The sequence below is a fragment of the Centrocercus urophasianus genome, unplaced genomic scaffold (assembly GCF_019232065.1).
Source record: "Centrocercus urophasianus isolate 14NV4802_14NV808 unplaced genomic scaffold, USGS_Curo_1.0 seq_20, whole genome shotgun sequence".
Lineage (NCBI taxonomy): Eukaryota > Metazoa > Chordata > Aves > Galliformes > Phasianidae > Centrocercus > Centrocercus urophasianus.
Window position 1 is genome coordinate 17718376 of NW_024884756.1, and position 14652 is coordinate 17733027.

At 37.7% G+C, this 14652-nt stretch overlaps 1 protein-coding gene across 10 annotated transcripts in view; it reads left to right on the forward strand.

The window, feature by feature from the left end:
* Positions 1-175: 175 nt before the first annotated feature.
* The window catches only part of METTL8 (methyltransferase 8, methylcytidine), a 43450-nt gene continuing 28973 nt past the window's right edge, over positions 176-14652 (forward strand). For 5 of the 10 annotated variants that reach the window (XR_006169543.1, XR_006169544.1, XR_006169545.1 and 2 more), the window contains exons 1-4: positions 183-421; positions 598-700; positions 7575-7733; positions 9197-9288. Coding sequence is in view for 3 of the 10 variants with exons in the window: in XM_042822718.1 (XP_042678652.1) it covers positions 696-700; positions 7575-7733; positions 9197-9288 (256 nt within the window). In the remaining 7 variants the exon portion in view is untranslated. Of the gene's footprint in view, positions 422-597; positions 701-2664; positions 2676-7574; positions 7734-9196; positions 9289-14652 lie in introns of those variants that run through there. The other 5 variants (XR_006169546.1, XM_042822722.1, XM_042822721.1 and 2 more) reach the window with 5 other exon arrangements.

Here is a 14652-nt window from a genome sequence, read left to right on the forward strand (position 1 = left end):
GGGGCGCACGCCGGAACCACCCGGCCGGCGCGGGGAGCGGAGGGCCCGGAGCGCCTCGCCATTCGCGGCAGGGACGCGTGACCCGGCACGCCGCTGCCCGCCCCGCGGCCCGCCGGGTACTGTAGTTCTGCGGGGCGGAATTCCGCGGCGCACTCGCGCCGCGCCTGAGGGGCCGGGGCTGCCCGCAGGGGGCTCGTAGGGAGAGGCTTCGGGGCTCCGAGTTCGCCGGCCGCTGCCGCTGTGACCTCCGGGCGCCGTACTGAGGGACTGAAGTGAGTGCAACGCGCACGGGCGAACAGAGGTGCAAAGGAAAGAATTCCACTCGAGATTCCGGCTGTAAAAGGCGGGAGAGTTTTGTGGGAGATCATTGAGTCCAAAGAAGAAACTGCAGCCGAAGCTCATATCTTCTCAGGTTCCGTCTGTGAGTGCTAGGGTGCGGGCCGAGAGGGGCTGTGCTGCAGGGTGTGCGGCGGCACTGAGCCGAGTGAGCGGGCAGTCGGTGTCCTGCTGTGCGTGGGAGAGGAGGAGGGTGTTGAAAACCCTGTATTTCCGGGCTCAGCAACACCTCCCTGAGTTATGTGATACTTATTTTTTTAGAGCTGCTTCTAAAAGTCGTCACCATCGTCAACAGCGTTTGCCAGAAGAGAAACTGGACTTCTGGAGACAAGCTTGTGTTCTTTCCTCCAAAGGCCTAAATGGGGTAATGTGCAAGCTGCTGGTCTTTGTGTTTCCTTGTCTGTTCTCCAGGAGCCCTGAGTGGGACCAGGCACCTTTGCTAGTACTGTAACAGCTGTGAAAGTGTAGTGCTGTGATGCTGTGGTACATCACCAGTGTTTAGGTGCAGGAAGAGACGGTGTAGGTGAGGCAGTTGCGGTTGCCCCACTGGTACTCAAGTGGCTCTGCTCTACACAAACTGGTGGTCACCTCAGGGTTGGCAAAATCCATGCAGACATTCAGAATCTTGCAGAGATTAAATGGGGGCGGTCAGTGTAAGTTACAGATCAGTGAAATCCTCATTGCTGTTCCAGTTCTCAGCAGCATCCTTAATAGTAGGAAAATGATGTGTTTTGTGTTGAGATAAGTGATCTTTGGTTTGTCGATAAAGTTATGCATTCGGTATGTCATAGAAAGTAGGGTTGAAAAACAACTGTAGTAATTGAAAGATGTACTTACGTGCATAGTAAGGATATAAACCTGCGTTTTCTTTTTCACTTACCTAAGCGCCAGCCAGCAGAGGGTGCACAGGTTAACTGGGAAGCCTCAGTTATGAGCTGTGTTTGTCACTGATGGCTTCCTCTTGACAGTAACCTTGCAAGTAGATGAGTTCAATAAATCACTTTCTGTTATATTCTGATGGATATGTAAGAAAAGATGTGTTGAATTATCTCAGGAGAAAAGGGGAAAAACAGAGAATATGGGGGGGAGAGGGCAGTAAAGGATTGTGCAGAATACTTACATATTTAAATGCGATACAAAAAGTCCTTACAAACATTCTGATATGTGGGAAAACAGTTTGTCTGTAAAGTCAAAAAAAAATGGGTTTTTGCAGGATGGTAAAGTAAAGAATCATGTTACATTTGTGTCTTCGTTTCAGTGATTAAGAAATCTGTTACTGAGTGCACAGTATCTTCCTAACTTCAAGTTTATAGTTATGTGATCTCTGAGCATGCCTTTAGTAGGTGAAGTAGCAGAACAATAAAATCTTAAAATCAAATTATAAATAGATCTAACACAAAATGGAAATTCCTTTCAAAAAACGATGCTAGGATATAAAAAATATTTTTACCTTCAGCTAGAATGAAAGTATTTTTCACAAATTGAGGTATATTTTGCAGTTAAAATTCCTTACTGAAGCTTTATTTTAAAGTCAGAATAGTCTTTGATAGTGGAGCCAGAACATCTACATCATACATTGAAATGATACTGTTTCAACAAAACATTTGTCCTATATATATTGTTTTGACTAGGACAAATGTTTTGTTGAAACTGTGTGTGTATATACCTATATATACACACTATACTGAATATGAAACTGTATATATATTAAATACATATATATGCATATATATATGTGTGTGTGTGTGTGTTAATAAAATCACTACATTTGGGGGACAAACTTCTGTAAGAATTTTTTATCCCCTGGCATGCCAAGTAAAAGAAGAAATAGGAGCTCAAGTTACTTTAGAATGGGGCTGATTACATTAGTCACCTCCAGCAATTTACGAATTGAGTTCCATATGTTCACACATACAATTAATTTAGATAAAACACTTTTGTTAGTTGTTTCATGTTTATGACATTCACATTGATTAAAGCAAATAAAATACATCTATATTTCTGAAGTAACCATTTATTTCTTTGTTGTTGGCTGTACGTGTATCTGATCTTGCAGTTGCCATTATTTTATCTTCATCTGCATTTTTAAGCTGTTTTCATTACCTTAGAAATATATTGTATGGGAACTGCTGAGTCATGGCCTGAACCTCTGATTGATCACCTGAGGCGAGCCATGAGTCAGCCAGAGGAGCACAGGTGAAGGCAATTCAGCTGTGCTGCCGGAAGGGTGGAGCCAGGCTCCACCCCTCCTAAACCTATTTAAAAGCTGGCTCCCAGAGGGGAAGGGTCTCTTCTGGAGATCACCTCTCTTGGTGTTTTGTGGTGAGCTCAACCGAAATGTAAGCTCTTCCACTTATTCTCTTTTTGTTATCGTTGTCTATTTTGCCTAACTCTTTTGATTATATTGTGATTATAACATCTTGATATCTATTGATTATACAATTATATTGTGATTATAACATCTTGATATCTATTGATTATACACATATTAAAGATTGCAGTTGATTTCCTCAGTACTGGGGATAAAGCTTCCCAGACAATTAGATGAATATGCCAGTATGAACTAATGTTGCAGTTCATAGTCTCAATTGAAGGTTTTTTTTTTTTTTTGTTTTGTTTTTGTGGGAATGGTGATTGCTTCTTTAAGATAAAAGAATAAAGATAATAATACAACTCATAGTTTTGTAAAATATTGCAAAAATGGCTTATGTTGCAGAATAATTTCAACAGGAATATCAAAGGAGAATAGTGGCTATTCTCCAAATTAGGAAATTAAGTAGTAATAATATTTTTAAACCCTCAAGGATTTTTAGCTCTCTGCTTGTCTTTAATAGTAGTCCATTATATAGTACTTACATACATTATTTTATCCCAAATAATATACCTTCAAGTTATGTTGCTGTTTTCCTGGATGTGTAATGGTCTGAGTAATTTTTTGCAGGAAAAAAAAGTTATCATCCTTCCTCATCTCTATCTCCCATTGCCCTCGTACAGTCTATTCTTTTCTCAACCTGTTTGCACTGAATGGTAGTGTAGGAACAGTCTTTTCTTACTTAACATTTTTGTATATGTGTTTAAAAGTACATCTGCTTGCTGGTTGGTTGGTTGAGTCTTGTTTGTTTGTTTGCATCTGCTGTTGCTTTTTAACCAATGTAAACAGTCAGAGTAGTATTTTGCTTCTCCTTATAAATCAAAATATTTTCTGTTTTTCTTTTTCCCTAGATGTAGTCAGTGCTCTTCAGTATTTTCTGAGAGTTGCTGTGTGCCCACAGGGATGCCTGCATCATTCCCAGTGATGATGCATGAGAAGAAAAAAGCAGTTGAGAGTTTTAGGTCTGCTGAGTTTGAGAAATTTGGAAATACATTTGTCTTTCAACTGGGCACTTTCTTTAAAGTGAGTCATTGAAGGACTAATCACGAAGCCCCAAAAGAGCATGTTTTGTCACTTTGTAAAATAGAATAGCACTATGTATTCACTTAATGAGTGAATTTGGTTGATAGCAAAGATTCTTCTGTTCCTTGCTTCCATCCTTCCTTCCTCTTCTCTTCATTTGGCCTATTCTTGGGTTGTACCTGCATCTCAGAAATACTGAACATGTATGAGGAAAAAAAGACTACTGATAACCCATAGTTAAACCTTCATCACTACCATCGTCATAAAGACTTTCTCACTTTGTGTTCATGATCACTTTTACTACTCGCACCTGTTTTATACAGCTGAGCTGTTTGATGGTGATAAAATATGCCAGCATATGCTTTACAGAGGGGCATTTGGATTTGATTATCAAATGTTGTGCTTCTAGGTTCCAAGCAGAACTAATGATACAAAAATCACTGTTTCCATGATGTCTTTCTGAACAGAAATGTAATGGAAGCTGTATGTGGTCTTTCTAGTACAGGCTCATGTTTTTCTTTGTAATGGTGACTCTGCATACAGATAGGTTCAGCAATTGCAAATGGAAGGACTTGTTAGCTCTGCAGCAAGAAATCAGTTGCATATCACAGGGTTTTCATCATTAATTTAACTGAAACTAGTTTCCCTGACAAAAAAGGAGTTTTTCTTGTTCTTTAATTTGTCTCTTTTTTCCTGACACCTATTTCAGAATTTATGCTTCTTAAGGATATTATTCATCAGTGGAGTGGTTTGCATATGTTTTGGTGTGAACTTCACTGTTTAAAACAAGATTAGAACAGCTCTTCTCTCCTACATCTCTAATTTTATCTGTGTGGATGTAACTGCTTTGAGGTTTTAATGCCAACAATCCATCATAAATGTTTAACTTGTTGTCTACCTGGCGGATGACATGTGTACCTTCTTCTGCATGTTCACCTTCACCCAGCTTTTCTAAAGGTGCTTTGCTAAATTGTTTGGGAGGGGAGGATTTTCTGAAGGTTATTCTTTGTAGCATTAACAAAATTTTAGAGGCTAAAATACGAAGCTTCACAGGGGAAAATACATCTTCTATTTGCTTTTGAGCACGGTTACTGAGTGTGTCATTTCTTTAAAGCTGTTTTTTTTGTTGTTGTTGTTTTGTTGTTTTGTTTTTTTTTTTTCCCCTGGAAAGCAGTTAAAACTTCCAAAAAAGGTATATTCAATGTAGTGTAGTGTCATAAGATCCTTAAAGGTAAAGGTTGGACTGCTTGGATTAATAATGAAGCTTTCCTGATTGTGACTCTGGACAACGAAATAATTCCTGATTCTTTCAGATATTTTTTACTGACATTGCTTCAGGATATGATCATCTTGTCTGATAAAGAGAAAAGTTGGTTGCCTATTTCGTTAACAAAATCAATTAGAGAAATAATCAAGGAATGACTCACTTCTGAAAATGAAAATTAGTCTTCTAAGCAACATAAATGCTCTTGTACCTTCTAGTAGCCAGATTGCCCATTGATCTCATGATCTGTGGATCACTGTATCTCTTAGTTCCTTGGAGGTGTGCATGTATCTTCTAGATATTTAACTCTGGATGCAACAATGAACTGAACTTCCCCATTTTCCCCCGTCTTTGCATTTTCTTGGTGTTTCAGAATTTATCAGCTAAACTTGTGTAATTATCACTCAGAGGATCATATTCTTGTAAAAAGAGCTGCATCTCTGGATTTTTACTGGTGTTGGATCATCTTAGTCATCTGACTATAATTTCCATCTGTGCATCTTTTCATGTTCTTACTGATTTTTAGAAAGCCAAGGAAAATTATGTGACTAGCCTCCCAGCTGAATCATTGTATTTTATGCTGAATATAAATGCTGTCACAGGAAATGCAAGATACTAACTCAGGTCTTTTTGAATGATTGAAGGAAGAATAGGATTTGTAAACAGTTTGCAATGTAATCATGGAATCTTTATCCAGATACTTTTATTATTTAATGATGATAATTTTTTATTAAAAATTCGTGATGATTTTTGTGGTTTTGCTTTGTGTTTCTTTTCTACTTGGTTTTGTGACTAAGGAGATTGTCTTAATGTAAATTATGTTTTGCAGAAATTGTCAAGGTGTGGTAGTTTTTATGCCTCATTGTTACTATTTCTTAATGTTCCATATGTGTTAATAATTATGCATTTTGTTATGAAAAATGGTTCATACGTATTTTCAGAGAAGAAGTAAAATGGATTGTATTAATTTAAGTGTAAACTGGACTTGGTTTAGTTGTTCAGCCACATCAAAAACAAAAAAGCCATAATGAAATAATGAAAATTTGAAGAGGTTTTAATATTTTTAAATAGGATTAAATGTTGCATTTTCCCCTTATGGTGATGACCCATACCCTGATAGAACATTGCAGGACTGGTAGCCAAAATGTAACAGTGTATATATTTGGCACTGGCAGCAAAAAGATTTAAAAAATCATTTTGTTTAATCTTAGACAAATAGAGAGGAATTTTAATTTTTTTTCCTCTTGTTTTTCTGTCAGCTTAAAATGAATAAACAATGCCCTTTTAAAAGCATGACTCATTCAGAAGTACACCTTAAATGAGGAATTGTTCATTTAATTGAAGTAATTCCTTTGCCAGGCTTTGTATTGATGTGTACAAATTAATCTGTTTTTATTCACGGTACAAGACTTGTGATCAAATAGTAGGATTTTCCTCAAGATAAAAATCTTCCTTTTGTTACCAGTTTGCACAGAGTGTTTTCTAGTAATGCCTGTACTTAAACTGTGCCTGTTCTTTTGTAACTGCATTTTGTATTTCCAGTGTGCTAAATTTGTATGCGTGGCATATACAGCAGAAGCACTCAAAAAAAAAAAAAAAAAAGTACTAAGAGTCATTTTTAAAGTCACATGCAGAGGAGCTGAAGGAAAAAAGAACAAAGGCACATCAGAATACATCTAGGAGCAGGAATATTTCATTTTATTTATCTCCTAGAAAACCTACATTAACAAGGGTATGCCAAAAAAAAACCCCCACAAATCCAACAAGACAAAATTCTGGTACTAGCTACACACACTTGTTATCTTTCATTATTGATACTGTATGAAGAGATTCCATCTAAAGTAAAATACAATAATAGAAGGCAGCTGTACATGTAATAGAAAAACCACAAGCATTTTGTAATTCACATGACAAGAGAGCTGAAACTGAAACTAGATGATCTTGAAGGTCTCTTCCATCCCAAGGTCATTCTATGGGTCATTCTATGAAATTTAACATCTAAAAACTTTGATTTCTAAGGGGGCACTGAGTGGGTCTCAGGAGAATATGAAGCAGGAATTTTGGAAGGCTTTCTCTGGTGCATAACATTGACACTTGTTGAATCTTTCATTTCTTGTGTAAAAGCACAAAACCACAATCACAATTCTAGAATTGAATATTTGAAGACTGTTTCCTGGTGAATGGGGTGAAAAATGTGAAGTCCAATGACAACATGTACCCTTTCGAACAAGTGGTTTAATTATCGATCATTCTTTGCTTGTCTTTTTCAAAGATGCAATGTCGAACTTGGTTTACTGTTTTGCTGTGTTTGTTTTTTTCCAGTGGCAGTTAGGACTTCAAAACTACACCCAAAAATTTACTTTTCTAGTTTTGTTGCAGTAGCCTACTTTGGGACTACTTGTGCTTTCAGCACACTCAGGGGATATTGCTGCTTTCTAAAAAGCATTTAAATTGATATTACAGTAAGAGATAATTACTGAAGTTGATATTGGATCTAGATTATTTGACCAGTTTCTTTTCTAAGTGACATAAACAACTAAATTATGGCAAAACTGTAATTTGAGTTAATTGTATTTTCAGATGTCTGAACAAAATGAATTTCATTACAAGGCTTTCTGCTTTGTGTCTGAGAAAAAAAAGCAATATGCAGCAAAGGCACCAGAGAAGTCGGCGGCCAGCTGTTCCACTTGGATCACGGATTTTAACTGACCCTTCGAAAGTTTTTGAGCATAACATGTGGTAAGATGTCTATGTAAGGATGATTTTCATATTTGTCTGTATATTATTTACGATAGTGAATAATGTATATTAATACATGTTTTATATGCTGTTGTATGTATGTATACGTTTATACATATATATAAACAAAATAGTAAACTAATTGATTTTGAAAGGTATTGCTAAAGAGGACTTCATATTGTCACAAGCAGCTTTGACACTGAGTTTGCAGTGGCTCATGTAGAAAGCTGAGTATGTAGTCATGTGATGAAAGTCAAAATAATTCTGAAATGAATTAGGAAACAGAAAGTGTAGAGGATAAGTAGTATATATTTTAATGGCAGAAATTTACAAAAATGTTGCATAATGGATTAGCATTGTATTCTACAACTGACACCATATCAAAAGGAACCTGTGTTCGTCTAAAAGTGCACTGAAGATCTTACAGGTACTTCAGCAGAGATTGCATACAGTGCATAATGGTTAAACAGACAGAAAAAAAAACAACCAGAAAAACGCAAATCATAATATAAATAATCAATATAATAGCAGAGAAAACATTAACATGTAAGTGTTAATAACAGTAATAATTGCCCTTATAAGCAGCCATGCATCTCCATTTTTAAAAGGTATTTTTATGATCAGTGGGGGGGGGGGGGCCCAGCAAACAGTGAGAATCCTGGTGAACACTGCTGGGAAACTGTCTTGGGAAATAAGACTGATAAGACTAGGAGTTTCCTCTGTGGAATGGAGATGAACAAGTTGAAATTATACAAAACTGTAAGTGGTAAAGAATTGTTAGAAGAATCTATCTAGAAAGTAGGAAAATGTCTTCCTATGATATCAGGAAAACCAGAAATTTTTAATCCTATAGTTCATGATTTAAGAACAAGGAATATTTGGTGAAAGGAGAAACAGGGCGTTTAAAGGTTACACAAGAAATCATTTTCTGCGTGGTTTTTAAATATATTTTGGATTCTGCCACATGATTTTTAAGAGCAAATATTTAGCAATATCTGAAAACAGACAATACGGCTAATGATAATGAAAAGCTAACGGATAACATAATACAACAATAACAGACTACAAATTTCAGGGCTTAGATTTAAGGCATAAAAGAACTAAAAATTAAGTTACATGTATATCACTAATTATAGAACAGGAAGATACTTAATTGGTTTTAGAGACAGTGAACTCTTTTCAGGATAGATGTTAATCCTATTCTTAATTAAAAATGCATATTCCTCAGCCCAAGTGCAGTTGGAATTTTTATCTTAATCACTTCATTTGACTTTTACCTGTCTAATAATTGTTGTCAATCAGACATTAAAGCTTTTTTTTTTTTTCATCATTTGCCTGTATTTTACAAGCAAATGTACAAAGGTATTTGAGACATTGCAGCTAATTTGTGATTGTTTTCCCCAGAAGATGATTATGGAAACTCATATTTAAAGGCTGATTTTTCATCTACCTTTTTTTTGCAGGGACCACATGCAGTGGTCACAGGAAGAGGAGGAGCGTGCCAAGGAAAAAGCAGCAGAGAACTCGCTTGTGAAAGTCCAATTGGAAGAACAAGGTAACAAATCCATAATTGCCTAAAAATCCAATTTTAGTACCAATTGTTAAAGCATTTAAGGATGCTTTGAAATCCAAGAGTACTCCTTTTATTTTTGTGTTCTCTGGTAAAGGATTGTCCTTAAGTGTGTTTTTCTACTAATTCACTTAGTTGAGTGATTTTACTTTTTGGAGGAGCAACAATATATATGTAAAACAATAAGATTAGTTTGGTGCAGTTGCAAAGATAGACTCCTTTTGCAAAAGTTCTTCAGAATAAAATTCCTACTAAACAGACAGTTAACTGGACGAAGTAGGAGTGACGTTGCAGCCAGCTGAGGTGCTGGGAGTAAAAATTCCCATGTACAATATTCAAATCCTTTTAAATGATTTGTGAAGTGTTTAGAGAGTTTATGTTTGTACATGGCACTATGTTTCTATTAAGTGCCATGAAAGTTACATTGATCGCAGCTGGCTCCAGCTTGCTGCATTGGCCAAACTGAGCAGAAGTAGTACTTCACTTTGTGTATTAGGTGGTCTAAAACATCATATGGAGCCTGGCCTACAAATGCTTAAAGAATCTCATGCCTGTCTTTAGAGACAAAACTTAACATATTCTGCGTTTCTGAAGAACAATTGCTCTAGGGTCAAACTGGCAAACTAAACCTTAGACTGAATTCTCTAATAGTTATGTATGCTAAAGGTGGAGTATTAATTTGGTAGTAACCTAGAAGATTGAATTCTTAATTTGCTCCTTTATTATAAAGACATTCTGAAAACAATTACTTGGATGGGCAAAAGTTTACCTAGCATGTCTTGAACATGTAGAATTAGTGTCACTATGACCCTGTTCTCAGTTTTATTGATATAACCAGGGCAAATGTTTGAGTGTATGTGAATTACCTGCGAGTGCATTTTAGTGTATGTGCCCTCCACCACTTTGAATACTGCAGGATTGCCATCTGCCCTTTTCTGTTCTTGTGTCTCTCATTCTTTATCTTGATCCAGGAGTACAATGTTTGCTTTTCAAAACTGATAATCTGGTATTTTCATTATTTTTGTATAAAGAGTTGAAAAAGAGATGATTAAAAAGTAAACTATGTAACCATGTAACTCATGGAATCTTTCATTCTTAACCTACAATCATTTAGAACTTAGTTTGGGCTGGTGAGAAATGAAATAATCAGGCATTTGTCAAGAAATAAAAGAATCCAAGAACATTTTCCATGAATGCCTCTCTGTTTAGAATTTGAATAGGTGAGCGTTTCTGATACAGTTCCTTCAGAAGGCTTCAGCTTCATTCTGTAAATGGAAGTACCTTTTTGCCTATTTGTGTTAACAATGAACTAGATGGAAGCTAATGAGCAGATTATTTTGGAGCCTTGGAAACTGCAGTAAGGGGAAAAAAAAAAGATAGACTTCAACTATCTTGAAATCACTAAAATAGAATAGTTATGGTGAGCCTTAGTAAAACAAGAGATGTTAAAATGAATGAACCCATGATCCTACTTTCAGGAATGTGATTGATGTATTAGCATGTTCTGTTTCTTCTTAGATCTGATTGTCAGTGTACGAAAATATGTCAGAATAGATTCTGTTTTGGAGAAATATCAAATGGGTTAAGAAAGAGACTTTTTGGATGTTGCTGCCTCAAAAGGTTATAACTTAATTTGTTTGTAGATTTTACGTGCCTTGGAAAAAGTAGCAGTCAGGCTTCTTAAATATTCAAAAGGAGATAATGTGGAGGGAGCAACAACAAAAATAAGCCAGTGTGGTGACTGCCCTCTCTGCTTAATCTCTGAGATTAACAAAGCAAAGTAAATATTTCTCATCAATTTCATCAAGTCTATGATTTTAAATATTATCTTCTGTTGAATTCAGGAAAAAAAATAATTACTGGAGTTGAAATAATGGCAGATTCTTCAACATCTTTAAATGTTTCTTGAACACGTCCGGGGATGGTGACTCCATCACCTCTCTGGGCACCCCATTCCAGTGCCTGACCCCTCTCTTGGAGAAAAAGTATTTCTTAATGTCCAACCTGAATCTCCCCTGGTGCAAGTTGAAGCCATTCCCTCTAGTTGTATCACTAGTTATGTGGGAGGAGAGGCCAACCCCCCTGTATGGGAACTGCTGAGTCACAGCCTGAACCTCTGATTGATCACCTGAGGCGAGCCATGAGTCAGCCAGAGGAGCACAGGTGAAGGCAATTCAGCTGTGCTCCTAGACCTATTTAAGAGCTGGCTACCAATGGGGAAGGATCTCTTTTGGAGATCCCCTCTTCTGGTGTTTTTTGTAGGTGAGCCTAGCATACGGGTAACCCTTCCATTTATTCTCTCTTATTATCTTAGTCTGCTTTGCCTAACTCTCTTGTTCTTTTTGTGATTATAACATCTTAATATCCATTGATTATCCCCCTCCCCCCGCCACAACCTCCCTTCAGGTAATTGTAGAGGGCAATTAGGTCACTCCTGAGCCTTCTCTGCTCTAGACTAAACAATCCCAATTCCCTCAGCTGCTCCTCATAGGGCTTGTGGTCCAGACCCCACACCAGCTTCGTTACCCTTCTCTGAACATGCTCCAGGGTCTCCACGTCTTTTTTGTAGTGAGGGGCCCAAAACTGAACAGTGCAGCCTCACTAAGGCTGAATGCAGAGGGATAATCACTTTTCTGCTCCTGCTGGCAACGCAATTTCCGATACAAGCCAGGATGCCATCAGCCCTCTTGGCCACCTGGGCACACTGCTGGCTCATGGTCAACACTGGGATGAACAACACCCCCAGATCTGTTTCCTCTACACAGTCTTCTAGCTACTCTGCCGCAACCCTGTGATGTTGTGTAGAGTTGTTGTGGCCAAAGCACAGGACCCGGCACTTGCTGAACCTCATCCCTTTGGCCTCAGCACACCAATCCAGCCTGTCCAACTCGCTCTGTAGGGCCTTGCTACCCCCTGACAGGGTGCACTCAGTGCTCTCATCCAGGTTATCAGTAGAGATATTGAACAGGCCCCAGTACCGACCCTTGGGGAAACACCAGTCATGACCGATTGCCAACTGGATTTAACCACTACTCTCTGGGCCCAGCCATACAGCCAGTTCTTTACCCAGAAAGGAGTGTATCTGTCCAAGCCACGGGCTGCCAGCTTCTTCAGGAGAATACTGTGGGAGACAGTATTGAAGTCTAGGCAGACTACACCAACAGCCCTTCCTTCATCCATCGGGCAGGTCACTTAATCAGAGAAGATCAGGTTGGTTAAGCAAGACCTGCCTTTCATGAACCCATGCTCGCTAGGCTTGATCCCCCAGTAGTCCCTGGAGGTATTCAAGAAATGTTTAAATCATTTACTGAGGGAAGTTATTTAGTGGGAAATACTGGCGATAGGTAGATGGTTGGACTTAGGTTGATCCTAGAGGTCTTTTCCAACTTTGGTGATTTTGTGATTCTATGTCAGAAAAATTTATTAGTAATAATACTATGTGTGGCTATTACTCAGTGGTGCAGGAGTGACCAGTGAAAGAATGGGAAGAGTTCTTGTACTTGAATCCATGTGGTATCAAACTAATACAGTTTGAAAGGCAAACTTTAGAAAGTACTTTCCTTCCATTTTGAAATCTGGAACATTTCATGGGCATTTGAGTCCAAGGGTTCTGAAGAAACTTGCAGAAAGATAATAAATATTAAAGAGTGGTAATGAGTTAAGAATCTTTGTAGTAGATGATTTGTTTTTATATCGGAGCTGAGCAATCTTCATGAATGTGTAACGTACATTATTGAAATCTGGTATATATGACCTCAATCAACTCGGCACTTGAGATTATAAAACACATCTGTACGGTTGCTGTACCCTTTAATAATACATTTAGATGTATTAAATGTTAAATTCTAAAAATTATTCCTATTTCTAGGACAAGGCATTCTGCCACCTCTTTGCCACTTCCCACTGCCTGTCTGTGCCTCTAGTGATAATTCTCAGCCTTGTTTATTTCTGAAAAGCTGTAGTGATCCAGGAAGTGGTACGTTAAGATTTAAATGAGAGTGGAAGAAATGCATCATCTATTTACTGTATGCATTTATATTAAAAGAATCAAGTGGTTGCTGTCAGTGAATGAGGAAGAAGTCAAAAAGGTAACAAAATTCGACACATGCTTCATAAGAGGTGTCAAGGGTAACAAGAAACAATTCAGTAAATGCTTTGGGAATAAGGGGAGAAACAGGATAAAGATTTGGTTTGGCATTTAGCAGGAAGGAAAAATCATCAACCAAAGAGGCGTTGAAAGAGCTCCAATTGTTATCTTTTTATCAGCCTTCCTGTAGGGCGAGCTGCAGTTCAGTTGCTAGTACAATTAGTGCTAGCCAGAAGATCGTGTTCTACCTCTGAGAAAGAACAGGTTACAAAGTATATCCATAGCCCACATGGCAGACCAGAAAAGCAGAAAAAAGAGTTGATTGGGGTTTTATTTGTTTATTTACTTGTTTTATTAAGTGGAGGTAGAAAGAAAGACATGTCAGGAACTACTGTCTCAGTTTCTGGAAATAAAACTGGAAGAGATAATCTAGAGGTAGCATGCACTAGATTTGAAAGAACCAAGGAGATAACTAGCCAACAATATTTTTTTAAGGCTAAAACATTTAAAATCAAGCTAATTTCATTCTTGGAGAAGGTTATGAGTCCTAGAGATAAGGAAAAAACAGCAGGTATCATGTAATTTATCCGTAGTCAGGCTTTGGACTACACTGTGCTTGACATTTTCACAAACAAGTTAAGCAGGTGAAAGCTGATGAAACTTCTTTTGGGTGAATGAATGCTTAGAGTTCTTTTCAGATTGGAAGGCTGTGCTGGGCGCAGTATCATTTTGTTCTTTGTCTAGTACTGCTCAGTGATTTCATTAGTGACTTCAAGAATGGGGGACTTGAAGATGGTATTTAATGAAGAGGTCTTTCAAGTATGGTAAAGAATGGGATTAGGATTTAGAAATATCTTGACAAATTATAATTAAAAAAAGGATCTGGAAGATACAGTCACATTTTAGAAAAATAAGTACAGAATACTTTGCTTAGGAGCAATCAGGGAGAGGGGGCAGATAAGTTCTGGAACAATTGGCAAGGTAGTCATTTTGCAGATCTGAGGGTTGTGGTGAGTCACCTGCTGAATCAGCAGTGTCGTGCTGTTGCAAAATGGCAAGCTGGGATTTATAAACAGGGTTACAGCTTGTAAGACTCATAAAATATTCCTTTTGCTTTGTGTTGTTAATGTCTTTAGCAGAATACAGCATCAAAAAGTAGATTAGTTGGAGAAGAAAAATCAAAATGATCAGAAGTCTAAAAATCTTCTATAGAGGAAAAAAGGAGAGGTTTAAATAATCTAGGGAAGAGATTACTATGTATT